At 41.8% G+C, this 23,404-nt stretch overlaps 2 protein-coding genes across 2 annotated transcripts; both read left to right on the plus strand.

The window, feature by feature from the left end:
- Positions 1 to 23: 23 nt before the first annotated feature.
- Positions 24 to 9,179, plus strand: LOC306821308 (uncharacterized protein; the record flags this gene model as incomplete). Its single annotated transcript, XM_079339656.1, has 13 exons — positions 24 to 200; positions 1,643 to 1,848; positions 2,657 to 2,797; positions 2,881 to 3,019; positions 3,098 to 3,695; positions 4,406 to 4,547; positions 4,625 to 4,768; positions 5,251 to 5,309; positions 6,884 to 7,074; positions 7,157 to 7,557; positions 7,681 to 7,780; positions 8,370 to 8,559; positions 8,664 to 9,179. The coding sequence occupies 13 exons, from the start codon at positions 24 to 26 to the stop codon at positions 8,798 to 8,800; spliced, it is 2,625 nt and encodes an 874-aa protein (XP_079195782.1). The 3' UTR covers positions 8,801 to 9,179.
- Positions 9,180 to 12,736: 3,557 nt separating this feature from the next.
- Positions 12,737 to 20,534, plus strand: LOC306821303 (uncharacterized protein). The gene is made up of 13 exons (XM_079339634.1): positions 12,737 to 12,962; positions 14,045 to 14,250; positions 14,378 to 14,518; positions 14,879 to 15,017; positions 15,096 to 16,044; positions 16,384 to 16,525; positions 16,627 to 16,770; positions 17,412 to 17,470; positions 18,566 to 18,756; positions 18,839 to 19,239; positions 19,363 to 19,462; positions 19,765 to 19,954; positions 20,059 to 20,534. Exons 1-13 carry the CDS (start codon positions 12,786 to 12,788, stop codon positions 20,193 to 20,195), a joined length of 2,976 nt encoding a protein of 991 aa, XP_079195760.1. The 5' UTR covers positions 12,737 to 12,785; the 3' UTR covers positions 20,196 to 20,534.
- Positions 20,535 to 23,404: the final 2,870 nt, after the last annotated feature.

Genomic DNA, 23,404 nt, shown 5'->3' on the forward strand with positions numbered 1-23,404 from the left:
GCCTGCAGAGGTATAAAAGAACAATGCAGGTGGATGTGAGCTGTAGAGGATCTGAAGCACAGATGAGTCTGAGCATCATGGCCTTCACACAGGTGCTCCTGCAGCTGCTGCTCCTGGTCTCACTGACATCTGCATCCCATCACATTGGGGGAACCGCGACCTACACCTACGGTGGAAAAGCACCTGACGGGAGACATATTGTAAGTCAAACAACTTCAAATGAAATTCAACTTGGATAAATAATCCGTGCAACTATCCTTTAGAATTCATGTAAGTTTTAAACATCTATAAATGTTTTTTCTTTTGACTATCTTTTCAAGCAACATGGCCTTAATTTTTGTCTTTTTTTTTTAAACCCGTTTATGAGTGCAGCCTAAATAAAGCTTTAGATGATAAAGCTGTTTTGTGGTTGCCACAGTAAAAAGACTAAAACTTGAATGACTTTGGTAAAGAGGAACACCGTCCTGATAGTGATTTTGCCTGCATGCTGTATGTAAGATGGATGTCTTAAATTACAATAGATAGATAGATACTTTATTGATCCCGAGGGAAATTCAAGTATAGTATAAAATATATATAGTTCTATGACTACCAATTACTTTTTAAGGGTAGAAACCTGAGACATACTCAACTTACTTTTGATATTGCTGGGGGAACATTGAATAGTTTGAGAGGAAGATATTTTGGGTTAGATGTCATATGGATTTGTTTGAGTAAAAGCTCAAGGTCAAACTTTTGTTGGTTTCTACTTTCGACTGAAACCTTAAAAGGATTTAAGACAGGTCAATTAGACAGTCCAAAACGCCGACTGTAAAAACCGATGTATAAGACACTTTCAGGACCGATTTTTTCCTCTGAGGAGTTGGCTGTTTTTTAATAAGTTGATACACAAGTATATAAGGCTGAGCGAGAGTACAGCTGCCACCATCACACACTGCACCGCTGTCACACCAGCGACCTGAGACAATAGAAAATTAATCTCATTTATTGAGTATTGCAAGCTGATTGCATGCTGTGGAGATACACAGGAGAGGCCAGGCTGGCTGTGCTGCTTCACATCCTTTCTCCCTCCTTAATGCATTGAAAGCATAGATCTCTTTTTGATAGAATGACTCTTCTATTAAAGTGAAAAAGTGACTTACAACAGTGTGTCGGTACTTCACAACTTTCACCGCAGGCTGAGAGCTCCACTACTTTAACTAGCAGGAGTGCAAACTCCACAAAGTGAGAGAAGACAACTTGAAGACCGACACAGCTGTACACAAAATGCACATAGAAGACATCGCTGAACACGTTAGGAATCGTCACACAGGAAGCAAGTGTAAAGTTTAACTCAGGGAAACCCCACAAAAGAGAACATCTTATACATTTTTGACTTGTATTCCGGACCTTACATTGTTTTCACTGGCAGCTGGTGCATTGTTCGACAGGTAGGGCACAGATGTATCGGTGTTATGGTGTAAAGAGTGACCATGTAAACTGGTAACTTCCAGCCAGTTTGTGGTTGTCGTAGTTATAACATGTTGAAGAAGGAACGTGACTTTTAAAAATTAATTGCATTGCAAAGAATTTCTTTTATATTCTGAGTTCCATGTATAAAAATATCAACCATCTCTAACTACAGAACTGCTCTGTTCCACAGGTGCACTTTCACAACAGGGACACCTACGACCGCTGTATCTACTCACACAACTGGTATTGTTTCCAGGGTCAGTGTGGCACTAAAGTCAGTACACAGCATGGGACAATAGACAACAGCACCAATGCTCCGTCCAACGAAAAGCTTTGGTGTGAAACTGAAAGAGTGGAAACAAGACATGTTACCAGTGACAAACCTTTTCAATTGAGGTGAGCTTTTCCATCATATAATCATTGCTGCTGCAGGATATGTACCTTTTCATTCTTTATCATCATTAAGCATCTTAAATGTATTATTATTATTATAGCTTGAAAAAGATGCGACTAAGGTTGAATGTGAAGGAGAACAGCAGTAAACACTGAGGTGCTTGTAGAGTGGCAACCTCAGGGCAACATAAAACATTAAAGGAGGAGATAATAAGTGATGGGTACTCAACTACTCACTGCTACTGTATTACTTATTGAAACATTTCACTACTTGGGCACCAGTGCAACCTTTCATACAAGCTTTAACATTTTACCTTAGTGTAACCCGATGGTTGGTATGCTGTTAGCAATGTATGGATTGATTGATAGTTTCTTTCAAAACTAAATGAAAATAAGATAAACAAAAAGTAAAAACAAAAAAAAAGACAAAAGTAGTAGTATTGGAAAATGAGTAGGACAACAGGGGGATGAGATGACCCTCCGGTCCAGCTAGGTTGGATGAGGTAGCATCAAGCTAGCACCATTGTCAGATTGCAAACAACATAAAATATATTTCAGCACGGTTACTTTGATTTCAGATCCATGTCTTACATTTTCTTTTTCTGGGGAATATACTTTAAGAAAAAAGCGAGTACTCGTTTAAAACATACTGAATGTTTAGATTCCTATCAACGCTAATCAACAGATTCAATCAATTGTTCTGACATTGCAAAAAAAACCAAAACTGTTCTGCCCAGAGCCAAGCAACAGGTCTCTATACTGATCCACAGATCTGTGAAATAAAGAGTGTTTTTGCCCTCACACTATCCAGGGCCGCTAGCTGTTGTTGGATTAATTCGCGTAACGCAGGGGCTTCAAATTGGAGGCTCCTGACTTCTGTGGACCTGGGAATAAGATCTGACACCAAACAACCCAACAGATCACCAGACATCGCCATCCTACCTGTCCTAAGGTGAGTCCCCTGCTCTGAGCATGATAGATTTCGGCTAATCTCTGATCTATTTTGGTAGTTGACCTTTGATGCGTCTGTTAAAGAGTTCCTCAGAACTGCCCACGGACCTACAACCTGACCACCTTTGATCCTGATGGTGACAAAGTTCGATGCCGATATGGAAATATCCAAAATGTTGAATGCGGGACATGTGACCAACCTTCAGGCTTCCACTTAAATCAAGTTAGTTTTTAAATATATATTAAACACCACTGTACTGATGCTGTGCTTTACCTTAATCCTGAATGTTGACATTATTAGGACTCCTGCACGTTACAATACAACAGCGGCAGTTATGACTCCAGAAGTTACGTGTTTGAGATGGTGGTGGAGGACTTTCCACGAGGGCACATCACTCTTCAATACTCAGACGGATCTCAAATCTTCAAGAGTCCAGCATTGATGAGGAAGAAGAGACAGGTGGGATGGTGGGGGACGACAACCGCAGCACCAACCACAACAACTGCAGCACCAACCACAACAACCGCTGCACCAACCACAACAACCGCGACACCAACCACAACAACCGCAGCACCAACCACAACGACTGCAGCACCAACCACAACAACCGCTGCACCAACCACAACAACCGCTGCACCAACCACAACCGCTGCACCAACCACAACAACCGCAGCACCAACCACAACGACTGCAGCACCAACCACAACAACCGCTGCACCAACCACAACAACCGCTGCACCAACCACAACCGCTGCACCAACCACAACAACCGCGGCACCAACCACAACGACTGCAGCACCAACCACAACGACTGCAGCAACCACAACAACCGCGGCACCAACCACAACAACCCCTCCAACTTTTTTGAGTAAACTTCCTCTACAGTTCTCCCTTCTTGGTAAGTCAAAATTTAACTTCTATAAAGTGGACAGAGATTTTTTAAAGTGCAACTTTTTCTCTGGACGACCAATTTCCAGTTAATAGCTCTAATACTGTTTTCACTTCCTCCTCCTGAATCCAACATGATGTTATAAAGGCAGGTGAGCTGACAAGCCTTATCCATCCATCATTATTCATCAAGACTTATTTTCCACTACAAACATCAGATCATAACAAGCTAAACAAGAGAAAGACAATATGTCAAGATGAAAAACCATACATTTCATAAGACAATCAGTACATTTTAACATTTTATTTAAGCTTTTGAGCATTATTTTGTTTCATGTCTAGAAAAGGACAAAGCAGAGGAAAATCTAATTTTGCATGCCATCCTCATCAGTGTGGTTCCAGAAGAAAATATCGTGTTTGTTTTCTCTGTAGTGTATTTCATTATTTTCCATACTATCATAACCATCCACAGGCGACTAGCTAGGAGCTACCTGAGGCTGGAGGGATGCTATGCGCAGCCTAATTTTGTACATCAACCTCGAAACATGATTTAATCAACAACAATAACACAGTAGCCTAACATAAAAAGAACAAAAACTATTAATAAAAAAATAGGCAGTTTCAAAAAAAGCCTTAGGAAAAAAAAAGTTAATTGAAATAATAATCAACAAATGAATGGACGTTTGCCCACCTCTGCTACTACCACCTCTTTTTCTCCAGTGGACAAACCCGCTCCCTCATGTCAGCCAGGAATCTACCTGCCTGAGTTTATAAGCCCAACACCTAAAAACAGAGCGCACATTCACGCAGAGGTCGACAGGGAGGCGGAGATCAGAGTCAAAGCACAATCTACATTTTCAACGTAAGTGAAACGATGCAGCAAAACATTCTCATCACTTAGACAAATAATAAAACACAGGAATGTTTGTTTTCATGCAGAATACAGGACATCATCTTCAGCGGGCCACAGAACACCAGAAAGCACAGGACCACCCATAACGAGTTTGTCATTACATGGACACCAACGTCAGTCCACCTGGGAAATCATTACGTCATCTGCTTTGCTGTAGAATCAGTGAGCGGGTAAGTGTTTGGTTTATTTACTTCATGACAGTTTTAGTATGTGAGGGCATATCTGTCATTTCAAACACATTAGAAATCACATGCTCTACGAAACAAAACTATAAAGTGTGAAATGATATGATGCAACAAATTATGACAGAACAAAATACAATAAGATGATATCATACCATACAAATGATAGTATGTTAAGGTATGTACGATGATACAATACAATATATAAAATACAACAGGATATGATTAAATCAACTAGGACCCAATACAATACCTCATCCTCATCACAACATACAAATGATAATAGACTGTGTTACAACATTTAACATTGGGATATAATTCAGTTTAAAAGTTTTTCCAGAGCATGCATCAGACTGTGTGCATGATGGAGAGATTGGTGATGGTTTTAGGATGGAGTTTTCGATCGTTTCAGAGCTTAGTTGAAAATGAAGGTCCAAAAAGTTAAATTAGTGTTCTTTCATATTTTTCAGGTCTAATGTCTATCAGTCAGACATGAGGTGTGTGGTCGTGGACGTTGGAAAGAAAAAAGGTGAGTCCATTTGCTATTTTAGCATTGGCAAACATTTTGTAGTCCGGTAATGCCATTATCACATGCTTAAAGCTTTGTTCAACAATTATCAAGCCTCTTATACATCTAGAGGCGCAAGATGGCTTGCCTTTATGTCACGCACCCCATTTTCAGGAGCTATAGTTCTCTTCATATTCGCTTCAACAGTTCTAAATCCTAGACCTCAGCCCTCCAACAGTCTCTCCCATTGTTGTCAGGAGTGCCTACAAGAAAGAGGAAGAGCCATATGCAAAGTAAAACACAAGCTTATGTTTTCAAATGTCGTATAGACCAACAGAATGACATCTACAAAAAAGCAGAGAAATTCAGCTTTTTGATATCATATAGACCGTCTGGGTAATCTACAGAATTTTTAAAAGATTTTGGTATGTGCGAAAAGGGTTCCAATGAGCAGAGCAGGTCTGCAGGGCTACTGACAGGACCACCAGGCAAGTTGAGCAGGCCTGGAGGCCGACCAGATGGCTTAGGAACAGGCAAATGTAGGATTTCAGACGAAAGACCAGAATCATTGGTCAGCTGGGCTGCAGTTGTGGTACGAGTGAGAGGCGTCAGCCCTGAACCCTGAAGAGACAGCAAGAGAAAAGGAGTTGAGGGAGGTCCTTGGTGGACTTCCTCTTTTTCAACAGGGGTTTTTGAGGCCTCTGCGTCTGCAGTCATGCGGTCGCTGTATCAGTCCGTCGTGGTAAAGAAGGAGCTAAGCCGAATCGATCTTTGTTCCTACCCTCACCTATGGTCATGAGCTTTGGGTCATGACCGAAAGAACGAGATCTCAGATACAAGCGGCCGAAATGGGCTTCCTCCGTAGGGTGGCTGGGCGCACCCTTAGAGATAGGGTGAGGAGCTCGGTCACCAGGGAGGAGCTCGGAGTAGATGCGTTACTCCTTCACATCGAGAGGAGTCAGTTGAGGTGGTTCGGGCATCTGGTCCGGATGCCCCCTGGACGCCTCCATAGGGAGGTGTTCTGGGCATGTCCCTCCGGGAGGAGGCCTCGGGGTAGACCCAGGACACGCTGGAGAGACTATGTCTCTCGGCTGGCTTGGGAACGTCTTGGGGTCCCACCGGAAGAGCTGGAGGAGGTGTCTGGGGTGAGGGAAGTCTGGGTGTCTCTGCTTAGACTGCTGCCCCCGAGACCCGGCCCCGGATAAGTGGCAGAAAATGGATGGATGGTTTTGAGGCCCAAAGCAGGAACATCATGTGGGATGTGTTCAGCAATAACAGGGGGCCAAAGGCACTTAGCAGGGACAAGTAGCAGACACCGTTTGATGCCACTTGGATTTCTTCTTTCTAGTTTTGGACTGTTCCAGGGGTTCTTAGATGAAGAAAAATATTGACATTTGACAACCACACAAAAGGGCCAACTTTGCAACCAAAAACCTTTGCTGACAAGTTGAGTCCCTCGAATAACCCCTCTGCACTCCCAAAAATATCAAAGCTATTTCAGCTTATTGAAAGCCCTGTCAAAAACAGGGCTTTAGATAGAGTTCTCAGTTAAATGCATTTGCTTTAATTAAATTCATTTCTATCTCTTGTTCAAGTTCAAGCCAATGTAACCTGCGGTCAGTCCACTATGAGAGTGGAGATTCAGAAATCTTCATTCCCTCGACTCAGTGAGGATGATTTACGGCTCAATGACCCCTCAAACGTCGTCTGCAGCCTAAAGACTCACTCCAACAAGACTCACGTCATCGGCATCATCCCTCTCAACTCTTGTGGCACCCAGATCGAGGTAACACAGGCTCATTTGGTTCTTCTGTTAGATGCTGCTGTAGCTTTTCCGTCTCAGAAACTGAATATTTCTAACTCTGCAGGAAGATGAAGTAAACCTAAAGTTCAAGAATGAAATCACCACGTTTGACAAAAACACAAACCTGATCACAAGGACACACCTGCTGGAGGTCCAGTTCTACTGTCAGTATCCCAAACGAGGAAACGTGACTCAGAGCTTCACAGCTCACAGGAATGCAACCACCGTGTGGGAGAAAGGCTTCGGCAAGTTCACCTACAAGTTTGAGTTCTTTCCCAACGCTCAGTTCAATAGCATGATCAATCCGAAATATTACCCTTTGGAGTACGACTTAGGGAGCCGCATCTACATGCAGATCGAGGCCACGTCTTCAGTCAACAACACCGAGCTGTTTGTGGAGTCCTGCAGCGCTGCACCGTATGACAACCCCAACTACATGCCAGTCTACCCCATCATCATGAATGGGTAAGTGTGGCTATGACCCCTACTAGAAACAGATGAGCCTCTCACTTATTCTGGCTCTTCTCAGTTTTTGGCAACTTTTTGTCTGCAAAAAATTCGACAATATTTGTTATTTAATCTCAATAGGTGCAACATGGACCCAACTGTTGTCGTCCACTCCCCTGCTCACCAAAGACAGTTCCAGTTCAGCATGGAGGCCTTCAAGTTCATCGGATTACATGACCAGGTTAGGAATGCACTCTGAGGTTACAAATGGCATTCTGTCCTAAATACATATCAGTTGTCATTTTGTTGGTCAAACCGGTGAAAAAAATGTGGGAGAAGTGAGGAAAATCTGTTGTATTTGGCCAGCAATCATCAGATATTCATGCAAAACATCTCATGTTTAAATACAGCAACAGTTTGTCAACAAGAGAAGTAAAATCTACATAAACACCTGGGAGACTAATTGCGGTAATATTTAATTATAAATTGAATTTCCCTCGGGATCACTTGAATTTCCCTCGGGATCAATAAAGTATCTATCTATCTATATGTAAAAGAAAGTTGTTCAAAAAACGGCTCATACAGTATTTAGAATTCAGGGGCTCACAATCAAAACAACAACAAAAGATGACGTCAAGGCCCACGGGGTATCATCGGAGTGACTCTCTCTGCTATGACATAATTGTCCCACGTTTTAAAACAAGGTAACTTGGCAAGAAGCAGATAAGGAGCCGCATGAAGGTTTTTTTTATTTTTGTATCTTCTCCTCAGGTGACGTGTTGAAACAGTTTTTCTGCGCACTTAATGACAGCATGTCTTGTTGTTTTCAGGTCTACATCAGCTGCTCAGTCCTGATGTGTCAAGCAGGAGAACCCAACACCAGGTGCGCTCAGGGATGCATGGCAATGAATCAAGGCGGTGACAGGCGTAAGAGAGATATCGCCACCCAGACTTCATCCCACTTTGTCTCCCAGGGTCCCCTGCGTATGAAGAGGTCAGCAGAGAGAGCAGAAAGCCCAGGTAGGAAAAATGAAGTTGCTTTACTAACAGCACACCTGACATTTTTCAAACCCAGGTACACTTTGATAAAGTCTAATTCAAATCTTTCTCATTTTTTAATCCAGTGACCAACCTGAACCTGAACCTGGTTTTCATCGCTGGATGTCTGGTTGCAGCCGTTGGTATGATCAGTGGAGTGGCCGTGTACAAAGCCAAAACATCAAGGGTCAAATACCAGCCTCTGTCCACGTTTGAGAGTTAAGATAGCTGCGTGTACATCTCCACAGTTATTGGGATTTTTTCTGGGGAGGGATATTGGGTGCTTTTGTGTCTCATTATGTGCACTTCAAAAGGAAGTAATTTGTTACTGATACTCATATTATCATATATTCAGCCACACTGTATAGTCAACAGCTGTTGCATTCAACTGGTGATTCATGGAAGAAATTCAGAAATTTAGCTAAAATGATTGATCATTGTGTTTTGTTGTTTTTCTGGCCATTGATGTAAAATGATTATGCAGCATGTAGTTTACAGGGTTTTGATGATCACCAAGAAGAATAGTGGACTAATGGAGATCTGAATAAATGAAATGAAATCATGGTACAATCCCTCATTCAACAATAAACTATTTTCTCTCACATTTATGTCTCTTCCTCTCTTACAAATGAACGCTTATTCCAGTTTAGTAAGTATCTCTAGTCTTGTTCCGTCACTTCAACAATATGAAAGTAAAGACGACATTTAGCTCCCCTCGGACCATGATGCTACTTAAGATAAAATGGGAAAACAGATGTGACAAAGTTAAAGTGAGATTGAAAGTGGCAGAGTTAGCACAGAAAACATTCACTTGATCTACTTGCAGTTAGTAAATATAGTATACTCCGCTTAACACATAGTGTGAATATTGGAATACATGTATCTATATAAAGAATTTCTGGAGACTCTGTTCAGTTTGTGTACAAAATAGAGTGAGTAGTGGGTGTTGAGAGAGGAAGAGTGGAGTTCTCAGTTCACTCACTATATGCTGAGGAGTTTTAAGGGTAATTTACTTATTACGCAGCCTGATATTGAGGGCCCTGTTGCTTCTGTAGCTTTTCCAGATGGCAGAAGGGTAAAGGGTTTGTTTGAGCGGTGAAATTGGTCAGCAACAATTCTGTTGGCTCTGCTAAGACAGTGTGAATGGTAAGAGTCCTTGATGGCCAGCAGAACGGTTCCTATGATCTTTTCAGCTGTTCCCAAAAGACTAACTCGCCATTGGTATGCAGCTTATCTGCCTATTCCCAGCTCGGTAGAGGCAGTAGTACCTTGGCTAGAGGTTAGAGTGGAGTGCAAATAATACTTCATTTGTACTCCTGAACAGACTATGACCTAGCCATTGATGACTGAGTTAAACTTGGGTGTAGGCTCTTCCTGTACACAGTAGATGGTGATCTATTCATTTTAAGTTATCCACCATTACATAACTGACATGTAAACACACCTTGACAGGAGTTTCTATGATCTAAACCAGCGGTGCTCAATACGTCGATCGCGATCTACCAGTCGATCGCAAAGGCAGTGTGGGTAGATCGCAAAGCAAAATATCGTCCGTCCTCACTATGGAAAAAAAAGAAAAAACCGGCTCAGCGCTCCGCGCCTCCGTATTTTCCCCTTAAGTTTTGTTTCATTAAAACCAAAAGTAAAGACGGTCGCGATGTGACTGTATTTGCTGAATGAATATTAAAATATGTAACGTAGTGTTAAAAGGCTGCATCAATCAAGTTATCATTTGTTGCAGCAAGAAAGGCAGAGGATGATCAGGCAAAGAGGAGGAAAGGTGAGAACTGTAATAAGCTAAGAGAATGAGAAACAGTGAAGAAGCTGACAGATGAAACAGATAAAAAATAGATGTAAATGTAGCCGAGGCTGGAAAACGATATGACATGCAAAGAATCAGAATATTTCAAGGCCATGTTCAGTCACAGCATGAATTATCCATCAATAATATTATTTGGATGGATAAGTAATAATGTGACTAAACATGGCATTACAGTTAAAATAATCAGTAATCATGACTCAGCAGTATACTTGGACTTTTGGTTTTAAAAATTTAACAGAGGATGAGACAGCAGAGAGACATGAAGACCAGGACCCAGTTACATACAAAGACCAGGACCCAGTTACATACAAAGACCAGGACCCAGTCACATACAAAGACCAGGACCCAGTTACATACAAAGACCAGGACCCAGTTACATACAAAGACCAGAGTCATTCTCTCTCTCTCTCTCTCTCACCATAACCTATACCAAACACTTAATATACAGGTACAGAGCTAAATTCTAAATAAATACATGTTTTGCACATTTATATTCGTAAGTAAATTTTATTTATATAGCACCTTTCACAGACAAAGGCCACAAAGTGCTTCACAAACAGTTTAAAACATCACACGCAATATAGAAGGCCAAAACAATACAGAAATAAGAGAATGAGTTCGTGCAAGAGTTGTCCTTGTTCAAGAACCAATTCCTTACTGAGGTGTTGTTCTGAGTTTAATCTGAGTGGACCAACCGGTCAGATGTGTGGGAGTTGTTTTTCTTTCTTTATCCTGGTGATCAAAAACAATGCAAGTTTGGATCTTTGTGCCAAGCAGCCCATGCATAACATTGCCTGCATGTTTTTCATGCATAACTGTTATTTATTTGATTTATAGATTGCGTTCATAAGAATCACCCACATTGTTTTAGTTACACATCAGTCGATCATGTCTGCCGCAAAAGGCTGGCTTTTATTCAAAAATCTGCGAACATGTACAGCCTGGACTTTTACTTTCAGTTTATGTCTTTATTCTTACAGATGCATGGAGTTACACAACTTGCACAATGGTGTTAAATTTCCCAAAATGACTAAAACAGGTGACTTGACATCTTGCAAGGACAGGGCAACCATCACGTCATCCATTGGTTTATACAATACATTTAAGAAGCCTCGGCAACTTCAACTGCATTCTAGGATTTTTGAAGCCAAAAATGACCATGTTGGTTCAGAGGCTGTAGCAGGGGAGGATCCAGGGATGGTGAACTGTAAGTTTTCAAATCTAAATATTCTAGTAACAATTATTCCTCTTATATGAAAGGGTTTCCCTTTTAATGAGATTTTATTGATGGTGCTAGCTGTGCATTTAATGGACTCATGAAGCTGAGAGAGCTCGTGGAACATAGCTTGTCGCTTCATCCACACACTTTTTTAAATGGAAACTTGAACTTCTGCAGGTATTTTTGTGTATGGAAAAATGACAAGCTTTCATTCAATTTACATAATGCTAATCTAGTTCAAAAGTTCAATGTGACGATTGTATTTTCTGTTAGAATTCTTTATTGAATTCGAGTGCCAAGACAAAACATGAAGCTATGATTCTAACTGGGATTGATGATAGCGACTTATTGTATTTGCATGCATCCTAATTCATTTTATGGACCCTTGGTTAAGATATCCCTTGACCCTTGATTGATTGTTTATTGATCCCGGGGGAAATTCAAGATTGTGTTTTGGGAAAGATTTCCACCTTGGCTGAGAAAACCCTTCCTATTCAACTAAGATTTCATGTGTACTCCTGTACAGACTATGGCCTGGCCATTTGTAACTTAGGTTAACTTGGATTTAGGCTCTTCCTATGCACTGTAGATGGTGATCTATTTAATGTAAGTTATCCACTCGTACATAACTGGCATGTAAACACACCTTGACAGGAGGTTCTATGACCCAAGATACATTCTTGGGGCCTTCAGTGTTTCGAGACCCACAATGCAATCAGCTGGTCTACAAGATGATATAAGCAACATTTCTCAACTGCAAACTCTTGCCAGTAAATGTTGCCCTAAATATGAGAATGAGTTCCTGGTGGGGTATTGTTCCGAGTTTAAATGGGGCACCTTCTAAGTGGACCAACAGGTCAGATGAGTGGGCGTTTGTTCAATAAATTATATAGGATTATTCACTACAACGATTCGTCTTTGGTTTCATTTCTCCAACAACAATCGCCTGTGTTAGCAGAAACTAAATACAGCAAGTGCCTTAAAAAAACAAATGTTTTCTTTTCAGCAGCGCTGAGGCGTGTAAGAAAAACACAGTCACAACATTATCAAGATGTTTTTAATCCTTGAAACCGATTCAACTAAAGTTTTTTGTTCAGCAACATAGTGTTCATACCTTTCAGCTGGCATCAGGGTGTTCTGTTCAACCTGCAGAGGTATAAAAGAACGATGCAGGTGGATGTGAGCTGCAGAGGATCTGAAGCACAGATGAGTCTGAGCATCATGGCCTTCACACTGTTGCTCCTGCAGCTGCTGCTCCTGGTCTCACTGACATCTGCATCCCATCACATTGGGGGAACTGCGACCTACACCTACAGAGGAAAAGCACCTGACGGGAGACATATTGTAAGTGAAGCAACTATTTTTAGTTTTTATTATTTTTATTTATTAAAACAAACTAGAACAAAATAGAATGAAAGACAGACAGTATGCTTGGTTAATACAAAAAAAAGGATCTCTTTTGAAAGAAATGTGCTGGAAAACCAATTAAACTCAAAGGGGCTTGTCGAGTGGCTCTCCAAACGGGTAACAAAGAAATAAGTTCTTAAAATAGTCCAAGCAAATATAATATAGCTAACCACAGAAAACATACTCAAAATGTAAAAGAAAAGAAAACAAGAAAGAGTAAACTTTAAAGAAGAGGGGAAAAAGGATAAAATAAGCACTTCTAGAAAAGAACTATAAATTGAATTTCTTGTGATAGAAGTTTTTTAACACTCTTTAAATCGTTTTTATCAAGACAAATGTCTTGTCCAAAGTAGCAATTAAAAAAAAGTCAATTAAAAAAAAACCTAAACGTCATGCAAAATTTCGACTGAATAGAATAACAAGTTACGAAAGACGATTAGGGCCACTGTAAAAAATAAAATAAAAATCGGTTTAACTTTTTTTTATAGGATTCTGACTTTCAACTCATAAGTTCTTGCTCCCCTCAAAAAAGAAAATCAGAAATCTATGAAAAATAATCAGTGGTCGGATTCACAAAACCTTCTGGAAAGAAAAAAAACCCTCTACAATCTTAAGACAAAAGTTTTAAATATTTCATTTGCATGAATAAAGCGCTGATTCATTTTCTTCACTTTAGAAGAAGTGATAAATCTATCCCTGAAATCAAAAAAATGTCAGAAGCAAAGCTACTTTTTTCAGTGGCCCCAATCCTCTTCCATAAACACTAAAGTTGTGGTTTCATTGAAAATGATTTACATACACCATGAACACTGGCTACATACATATTATATATATATATATATATATATATATATATATATATATAGATAGGTGTACATATAAATGTTCCTTACACCACAAACATCAACAAAGGAACCCCTGACTTCCAGAAACCCCAGCAGCTCCTTCGGCTTTTTATTGCTGAATTTAATCAAAATAAGAAGAAACGTTTCTAACCAGAGAACTGCTTTATTCCACAGGTGGACTTCCACAACAGAGACACCTACGACCGCTGTTACTACTCACACTACTGGTCTTGTTACCAGGGTCAGTGTGGCTCATTAATCAGTGCACAGCATGGGACGATAGACAACAGCACCAATGCTCCGTCTAACGAACAACTTTGGTGTGAAACAGAAAGAGTTGATACGAGATATGTCACCAGTGACAAACCTTTTAAAATGAGGTGAGCTTTTCCATCATACCTGAATGTATGTTGTATAAGCCAGAGATTCATAGAAATGCCTCTAAATTCTGCTCTACTCATGAAATAAAGGCAATATTTAACAAATATTTTTCCTCACAAAATCCAGGGCAGCAAGCTGTTGTTGGATTAATTCGCGTAACGCAGTGGCTTCAAATTGGAGGCTTCTGACTTCTGTGGATTTGGGAAGAAGATCTGACACCAAACAACCCAACAGATCACCAGACATCGCCATCCTACCTGTCCTAAGGTGAGTCCCCTGCTCTGAGAATGAACGGGTTCGACCGTTCACCAATTTGTAAAGTAACATGTTGAAAATGTCAATCTCTAGCAACCCCAGTGGTAAATACTATTACACTCAGTTACTTCATGAAATATAACTTCTCAGTAATGTTCTCAAATAATTTGAAAATGTAATTCTTTTAAAGCCATTGAAGACTGGAATAATCTTCCAACTGGTCTTAAACCTTGCACAGAACTCTGCACTTTCACCCGCAAAGTCAAAAAATGAGTTTAAGTAGCCAGTCTTGTCAGCATAGATGCATCAAAGGATTCTTACCAGCACACTGTCACTAATGGTCACTTACTCGTGTTAATGTGCCTGTTACAGAGTTCCTCAGAACTGCCCACGGACCTACAACCTGACCACCTTTGATCCTGATGGTGACAAAGTTCGATGCCGATACGGAAATGTCCAAAATGTGGAATGCGGGACATGTGACCAACCTTCAGGCTTCCACTTAAATCAAGTTAGTTTTTAAATATATATTAAACACCACTGTACTGATGCTGTGCTTTACCTTAATCCTGAATGTTGACATTATTAGGACTCCTGCACGTTACAATACAACAGCGGCAGTTATGACTCCAGAAGTTACGTGTTTGAGATGGTGGTGGAGGACTTTCCACGAGGGCACATCACTCTTCAATACTCAGACGGATCTCAGACCTCCAAGAGTCCAGCAACGATGAGGAAAAAGAGACAGGTGGGATGGTGGGGGACGACAACTGCAGCACCAACCACAACAACCGCAGCACCAACCACAACAAACTGGTGGTGGTGGCAAAAAAGTACAACAACTCAAGCACCAACTACAACCACAACACCCTGGTGGTGGCACACAAATGCTTGGTTGTGGACAACAACAACCGCAGCACCAACCACAACAACTGCAGCACCAACAACAACAAACTGGTGGTGGTGGCAAAAAAGTACAACAACTCAAGCACCAACTACAACCACAACACCCTGGTGGTGGCTCACAACAACCACAACACCCTGGTGGTGGCCCACAACAACCACCGCAGCACCAACCACAACAACCGCAGCACCAACCACAACAACCGCAGCACCGACCACGACAACCACAACACCCTGGTGGTGGCACACAAATGCTTGGTTGTGGACAACAACAACCGCAGCACCAACCACAACAACTGCAGCACCAACAACAACAAACTGGTGGTGGTGGCAAAAAAGTACAACAACTCAAGCACCAACTACAACCACAACACCCTGGTGGTGGCACACAAATGCTTGGTTGTGGACAACAACAACCTCAGCACCAACCACAACAACCGCAGCACCAACCACAACAACCGCAGCACCAACCACAACACCCTGGTGGTGGTGGCAAACAACTACAACAACTCAAGCACCAACTACAACCACAACCCCCTGGTGGTGGTTGTGGTCTACAACACCCCCAACAACCACCACAAAAACCTCTCCAACTTCTCCGCTCAGTGAACTTCCCCTGCATTTCTCATTTCTTGGTAAGTCACATTTAAAACTTATTTATGAAAACTGGAAATAAATATGTACAGTAGAATTGGATGGTCTGCCAAATTACATTAACTTAACCAATATTACAGTGACATTAACAGAATAAAAAAAGGCTAATTGGACTCTTTGACTGCTTTCCCCCCCATCAATAATAATGAAAAAAAGAAAATATTCAACATAAGTGTTTCATATATAATATTCAGTATACTGTTAGTTAAATGTTCCTGTCATCATGTTTCTAATTAAAATTGACCTTAAAATTATAAAACAAAACAACAAAAAAACATTAATTGAAATAAACATTTAACAAATTAAATTTTTTCCTCCAGTGGACAAACCCGCTCCCTCATGTCAGCCAGGACTCTACTTGCCTGAGTTTTTAAGCCCAACACCTAAAAACGGAGCGCACTTTCATGCAGAGGTCGACATGGAGGTGGAGATCAGAGTCACAGCAGAATCTTTATTTTCAACGTAAGTCAAGCGACACGGCAAAACAGTCTCATCATTTAGACAAATAATAAAACATAGGAATTTTTGTTTTATTAATGTTTGATTTCTCTCTTTTCATGCAGAATACAGGACATCATCTTTAGCGGGCCAATGAACACCAGAAAGCACAGGACCACCCATAACGAGTTTGTCATTGCATGGACACCAACGTCAGTCCACCTGGGAAATCATTACGTCATCTGCTTTGCTGTAGAATCAGTGAGCGGGTAAGTGTTTGGTTTATTTACTTTACTTCATGATGGATTTAGCTGGGCACTTGTAAAATAGCAGCAAATAAGGTCTCTTAAGGTCTCCATGCAAGGAAACACAACAGCCGTTTTAAAAAGTTCCGATCCTGGACCTGGGGAGATTTCTTATCAAGATGCGGCAAGCCCAAGAGAGCTCTGAATCACATCTGGAGCAAACAGCTGCACAAAACGGGAAAATACATCGGTTGTAGTTGTGTGCTTTGTATTCAAAGACCTGCAGCGTACATCACTCTCTTTGTTCCACTGTGGAGTATAAAGTCAATTGCAGGTGATATTTTTTTTACAGAGACCCCCCAACATGTTGCTTTTTGAGGTTTTCAGGGGGGGGGGGTTGAAGTTTTGAGACCCCCCGTATTTCGCACTCTAGACAATATTTTACCACAGCATCCCCATCACAACATACAATTTATAATAGATTGTGTTACAACATTTAACATTGGGATATAATTCAGTTTAAAAGTTTTTCCAGAGCATGCATCAGACTGTGTGCATGATGGAGAGATTTGTGATGGTTTTAGGATGGAGTTTTCGATCGTTTCAGAGCTTAGTTGAAAATGAAGGTCCAAAAAGTTAAATTAGTGTTCTTTCATATTTTTCAGGTCCAACGTCTATCAGTCGGACATGAGGTGTGTGGTTGTGGACGTTGGAAAGAAGCAAGGTGAGTCCATTTGCTACGTCAGCATATACAAACCTTTTGTAGTCGGGTAAGGCCATTATCACATGTTTAAAGCTTTGCTCATCAATTATCAAGCCTCTTATACATTTAAGCAAAAAAAACATCCAGGTATGCCAGATGACTTGCGGCGATGTCACGCACCGCATTTTCCTCTTCATATTAGCGCCAACGGTTCAGAATCTGACCTCAGCTCTGCGCTGCATGTCATTCAACAGTCTCTCCCATCCTTGTCAGGACTGTTGGCAACAAAGAGAAGGAGCCATGTGGAAAGTGTAAAACAAAAGCTTATGTTTTCAAATGTCCAAAGATCCAAAAGAAGTAATACCAGACTCCCGAGAAAATCCAACAGAACAGGAACACGGTAGGGAAGACAAGTTAACTGACACAGGAGGGAATAGACACCTCAGAGACAGCGTTTTGAGGTTAAGAAAAAGGGCCTATTGCCAGGAGAGATCAGAAGGGTGGCCAAGAGACTGACGCGACGGACAGATCATTTCAGAGGGCGGCGGGGAAACTGACCAAAAGCCGACTTCACAAATGCACCCAGATAGAATCTACTGGAGATAGTAAGAGATTAGAGGCTCCAGAGAGTCTCTCGACCTAGTTGTTATGAGGAAACATTTTCAAGTTGTTAGACACCCACAAAAAGAAAGAGCTCTTTGGGCCAAAAAATTGCACTCACATGTTGAAGGCAGGGTCGGTAGTTTTCTAAAACTAGCATGATTTTGAAAGTAGCATCCTCTCCATTCTCCATATTCACCCACGCCTCCCCTCTATGCTTCCTCTAAAGCCACGCCCCTCACTTACATGCACTAGCGCCATTGGTCCAGAAGCTCATTCATAGATGGGGTAGAGAGGCTTCATTGGTTTATAAAACATGTTCCAAGTGCTGATATTGGTGTAAGTATTCTGTAGCAGATTTAACAGTTACAGATGACAAATTGTATTTTGCTTCTTTTTCAGAGCCCAATCAATACTATTCCTTGAAGAAAGCTTGTGTAAAAAATAGGGCTTTGAATAGGGTTCTCAGCCTAATGCATTTGCTTTAATTGAGTTCATTTCTATTTCCTGTTTAAGTTGAAGCCCATGTGACCTGCGGTCAGTCCACTATGAGAGTGGAGGTTGAGAAATCTTCATTCCCTCGACTCAGCGAGGCTGATTTACGGCTCAATGACCCATCAAACGTCGTCTGCAGCCTAAAGACTCACTCCAACAAGACGCACGTCATCGGCATCATCCCTCTCAACTCTTGTGGCACCCAGATCGAGGTAACACAGGCTCATTTGTTTCTTCTGTTAGATGCTGCTGTAGCTTTTCTGTCTGAACAACTGAATATCTCTAACTCTGCAGGAAGATGAAGTAAACCTAAAGTTCAAGAATGAAATCACCACGTTTGACAAAAACACAAACGGGATCACCAGGACAAACCTGCTGGAGGTCCAGTTCTACTGTCAGTATCCCAAACAAGGAAACGTGACTCAGAGCTTCACAGCTCACAGGAATTCAACCACCGTGTGGGAGAAAGGCTTCGGCAAGTTCACCTACAAGTTTGAGTTCTTTCGCGACGCTCAGTTCAAGAGCATGATCAATCCGAAATATTACCCTTTGGAGTACGACTTAGGGAGCCGCATCTACATGCAGCTCGAGGCCACGTCTTCAGTCAACAACACCGAGCTGTTTGTGGAGTCCTGCAGCGCTGCACCGTATGACAACCCCAACTACATGCCAGTCTACCCCATCATCATGAATGGGTAAGTGTGGCTATGACCCCTACTAGAAACAGATGAGCCTCTCACTTACTCTGGCTCTTCTCAGTTTTTGGCCCCTTTTTGTCTGCAAAAAAATCTACAATATTTGTTATTTAATCTCAATAGGTGCAACATGGACCCAACTGTTGTCGTCCACTCCCCTGCTCACCAAAGACAGTTCCAGTTCAGCATGGAGGCCTTCAAGTTCATCGGATTACATGACCAGGTTAGGAATGCACTCTGAGGTTACAAATAGCACTCTGTCCAAAAAACGGCTCATACAGTATTTAGAATTCATGGGCTCACAATCAAAACAACAACAAAAGACGACGTCAAGGCCCACATGGTATCATCGGAGTGACTCTCTCTGCTATGAAATAATTGTCCCACGTTCTAAAATAAGGTAGTCTGGTAAGAAGCAGATAAGGGGCCGTAGGAGGTTTTTTGTATTTTTGTATCTTCTCCTCAGGTGACGTGTTGAAACAGTTTTTCTGCGCACTTAATGACAGCATGTCTTGTTGTTTTCAGGTCTACATCAGCTGCTCAGTCCTGATGTGCCAGGCAGGAGAACCCAACACCAGGTGCGCTCAGGGATGCATGGCAATGAATCAAGGCGGTGACAGGCGTAAGAGAGATATCGCCACCCAGACTTCATCCCACTTTGTCTCCCAGGGTCCCCTGCGTATGAAGAGGTCAGCAGAGAGAGCAGAAAGCCCAGGTAGGAAAAATGGATTTGCTTTACTAACAGCACACCTGACATTTTTCAAACCCAGGTAAACTTTGATAAAGTCTAATTCAAATCTTCCTCATTTTTTAATCCAGTGACCAACCTGAACCTGAACCTGGTTTTCATCGCTGGATGTCTGGTTGCAGCCGTTGGTATGATCAGTGGAGTGGCCGTGTACAAAGCCAAAACGTCAAGGGTCAAATACCAGCCTCTGTCCACGTTTGAGAGTTAAGATAGCTGCGTGTACATCTCCACAGTTATTGGGATTTTTTCTGGTGAGGGATATTGGGTGCTTTTGTGTCTCATTATGTGCACTTCAAAAGGAAGTAATATGTTACACTATTCAACTGGTGATTCATGGAAGAAATTCAGATATTTAGCTAAAATGATTGATCATTGTGTTTTGTTGTTTTTCTGGCCATTGATGTCAAATGATTATGCAGCATGTAGTTTACAGGGTTTTGATGGTCACCAAGAAGAATAGCTTAAGCCACAGCTAATGGAGATCTGAATAAATTAAATTAAATCATGATGCAATCCCTCATTCAACAATAAACTATTTTCTCTCACATTTATGTCTCTTCCTCTCTTACAAATGAATGCTTATTCCAGTTTAGTAAGTATCTCTAGTCTTGTTCTTTCTGTCACTTCAACAATATGAAAGTGTTGGGTCCAGCCAGGATGACAAAGTTCAGGCTGTGTCCTTTGGAGAACCAGGACAAAAGACTCTTTATCCCAGCATGCCTTACAGGTACTCCCAGAATGCTTTGCCACACCTAACACATAGGTGTGAAGTTTGGGAGGGATAAAATCCCAGGACAACTAGTGTTCTGCCTCTCATACGTCGTCTGGCGACGTCCGAGGACATCAACTCTGCTCACTTTTTCACAGCACGCTTCTCTTTGTTTAAAAGTTTTGGCGCGCAGCTAATCCAAGGCCTTGAAGCATACTGACATCCTGAATTCCGAGCTCAGATCATTTGAACGCATCTCTAAGAAGAGCGTTTTATTTCTCCCGTATTAAAACGATATTGAGAGAATGTAAGGATTACGTCTCGTTCCGTCCTTTAAAGAAAGGACATCCATGGAGATCACCTCGCTCGACGGAGGACACCGCGGCTCTGCTCAGCCCCTTGGACGCGCCGCCATCATCAAGACAACTGCAGGAAGACGCTAAAGACTGTTCCGAAGACTTCTTTCCTTCCTTTCATCAACCGTGGACAAAACGGTTACAAGTGAGGCTTAGCTAGGTCTGGGCAGTTAGATATAGAGAGTGTGTTTAATAACTGAGTTATTATTGTGAAACGGTGATAATATATTTGCTTGGTGTTTGACCACTGTCTTAGGTTTTATGAGAGTAAAACCTCTTTTGTTTTCTTTATTTGGGTCGCTACGTCCCGTGTGTTTCTCTGTGAACTCTCGCGTCATAACCGGGTAATAGACTCATTATCAGAAAGACTAGTGTGAACGCCGTCTGATACTAATCCGGCCACTGGCTTCTGGTAGTGCAGTAAACTATGCTCTGAGTTGTGCGTGAGTTCCAGGCTGAGATTGAGCTTCTGAGGTACGCTCTTTTCTCTCCCTTGCTCTCTCCCTTTACACACACACACACACGCACGCACACACATAGAGATCTGTGGCTTTCCAGACGCTGCAGAAACATAGATCAGGTAGAGACAGAGTTTGACTCCGTCTCTAGACAATAGACCAGGTTAGGATACCTGTGTTCTGTGTCCGCCATCACGTGACCACGCGTGGTCGCGCTGCCATTTTGATATATCTATATATATATCTCTCTCTCTCTCTCTCAGAAACACACACATATTTGTAATATTTTGGTTGTTCCTTGTTTACAGGGTGGTGCCCCAAGGTTTATTAAACTCAGTTTAATAATAATTATTGATTTATATTAATAAGTAAACTCAATTATTAAATTTCGACAACTAAATGTTACATCATAAAACCCCAACATAATGTTGCAGCCATGGTAGGTCCCAACAAAAGTAAAGATGACATTTAGCTCCCCTCGGACCATGATGCTACTTCAGATAAAATGGGAAAACAAATGCTGACAAAGTTAAAGTGAGATTTAAAGTGGCAGAGTTAGCACAGAAAACATTCACTTGATCTACTTGCAGTTAGTAAATATAGTAAACTCTGCTTAATACATAGTGTGACTATTGGAATACATGTATCTATACTCAACAAAAATATAAACGCAACACTTTTGTTTTTGCTCCCATTTGTCATGAGATGGACTCAAAGATCTAAAATTCATTCCAGATACACAATATTACCATTTCTCTCAAACATTGTTCATAAATCTGTCTAAATGTGTGATAGTGAGCACTTTTGCTTTGCTGAGACAATCCATCCCACCTCACAGGTGTGCCACATCAAGATGCTCATCAGACACCATGATTAGTGCATAGGTGTACCTTAGACTGTCCACAATAAAAGGCCACCCTGAAATGTGCAGTTTTTGCTTTATTGAGGGTCTGGGGACTCAGAACCAGTCAGTATCTGGTGTGACCACCATTTGCCTCATGCAGTGCAACACATCTTCTTCGCATAGAGTTTATCAGATTGTCAATTGTGGCCTGTGGAATGTTGGTCCACTCCTCTTCAATGGCTGTGCGAAGTTGCTGGATATTAGTGGGAACTGGTACGCGCTGTCGTATACGCCGGTCAAGCACATCCCAAACATGCTCAATGGGTGACATGTCCGGTGAGTATGCTGGCCATGCAAGAACTGGGACATTTTCAGCTTCCAAGAATTGTGTACAGATCCTTGCAACATGGGGCCGTGCATTATCTTGCTGAAACATGAGGTGATGTTCATGGATGTATGGCACAACAATGGGCCTCAGGATCTCATCACGGTATCTCTGTGCATTCAAAATGCCATCAATAAAATGCACCTGTGTTCTTCGTCCATAACAGATGCCTGCCCATACCATAACCCCACCACCACCATGGGCCACTCGATCCACAACATTGACATCAGCAAAGCGCTCACCCACACGACGCCACACACGCTGTCTGCCATCTGCCCTGAACAATGTAAACCGAGATTCATCCGTGAAGAGAACACCTCTCCAACGTGCCAGACGCCATCGAATGTGAGCATTTGCCCACTCAAGTCTGTTACGGCGACGATCTGGAGTCAGGTTAAGACCCCGATGAGGACGACGAGCATGCAGTTGAGCTTCCCTGAGACGGTTTCTGACAGTTTGTGCAGAAATTCTTTGGTTATGCAAACCAATTGTTTCAGCAGCTGTCTGAGTAGCTGGTCTCAGACGATCTTGGAGGTGAACCTGCTGGATGTGGAGGTCCTGGGCTGGTGTGGTTACACGTGGTCTGCGGTTGTGAGGCCGGTTGGATGTACTGCCATATTCTCTGAAACGCCTTTGGAGACGGCTTATGGTGGAGAAATGAACAT

Source organism: Symphodus melops (genome assembly GCF_947650265.1).
Source record: "Symphodus melops genome assembly, chromosome: 3".
Lineage (NCBI taxonomy): Eukaryota > Metazoa > Chordata > Actinopteri > Labriformes > Labridae > Symphodus > Symphodus melops.

What these genes read in the sequence shown, in the direction of transcription:
- LOC306821303 (XM_079339634.1), top strand. Translation starts at nt 12,786, where the DNA reads ATGCAGGTGGATGTGAGCTGCAGAGGATCTGAAGCACAGATGAGTCTG. An exon ending in CACCTGACGGGAGACATATT is followed by an intron (nt 12,963 to 14,044) that starts GTAAGTGAAGCA and finishes TTTATTCCACAG; the next exon opens with GTGGACTTCCACAACAGAGA. An exon ending in GCCATCCTACCTGTCCTAAG is followed by an intron (nt 14,519 to 14,878) that starts GTGAGTCCCCTG and finishes TGCCTGTTACAG; the next exon opens with AGTTCCTCAGAACTGCCCAC.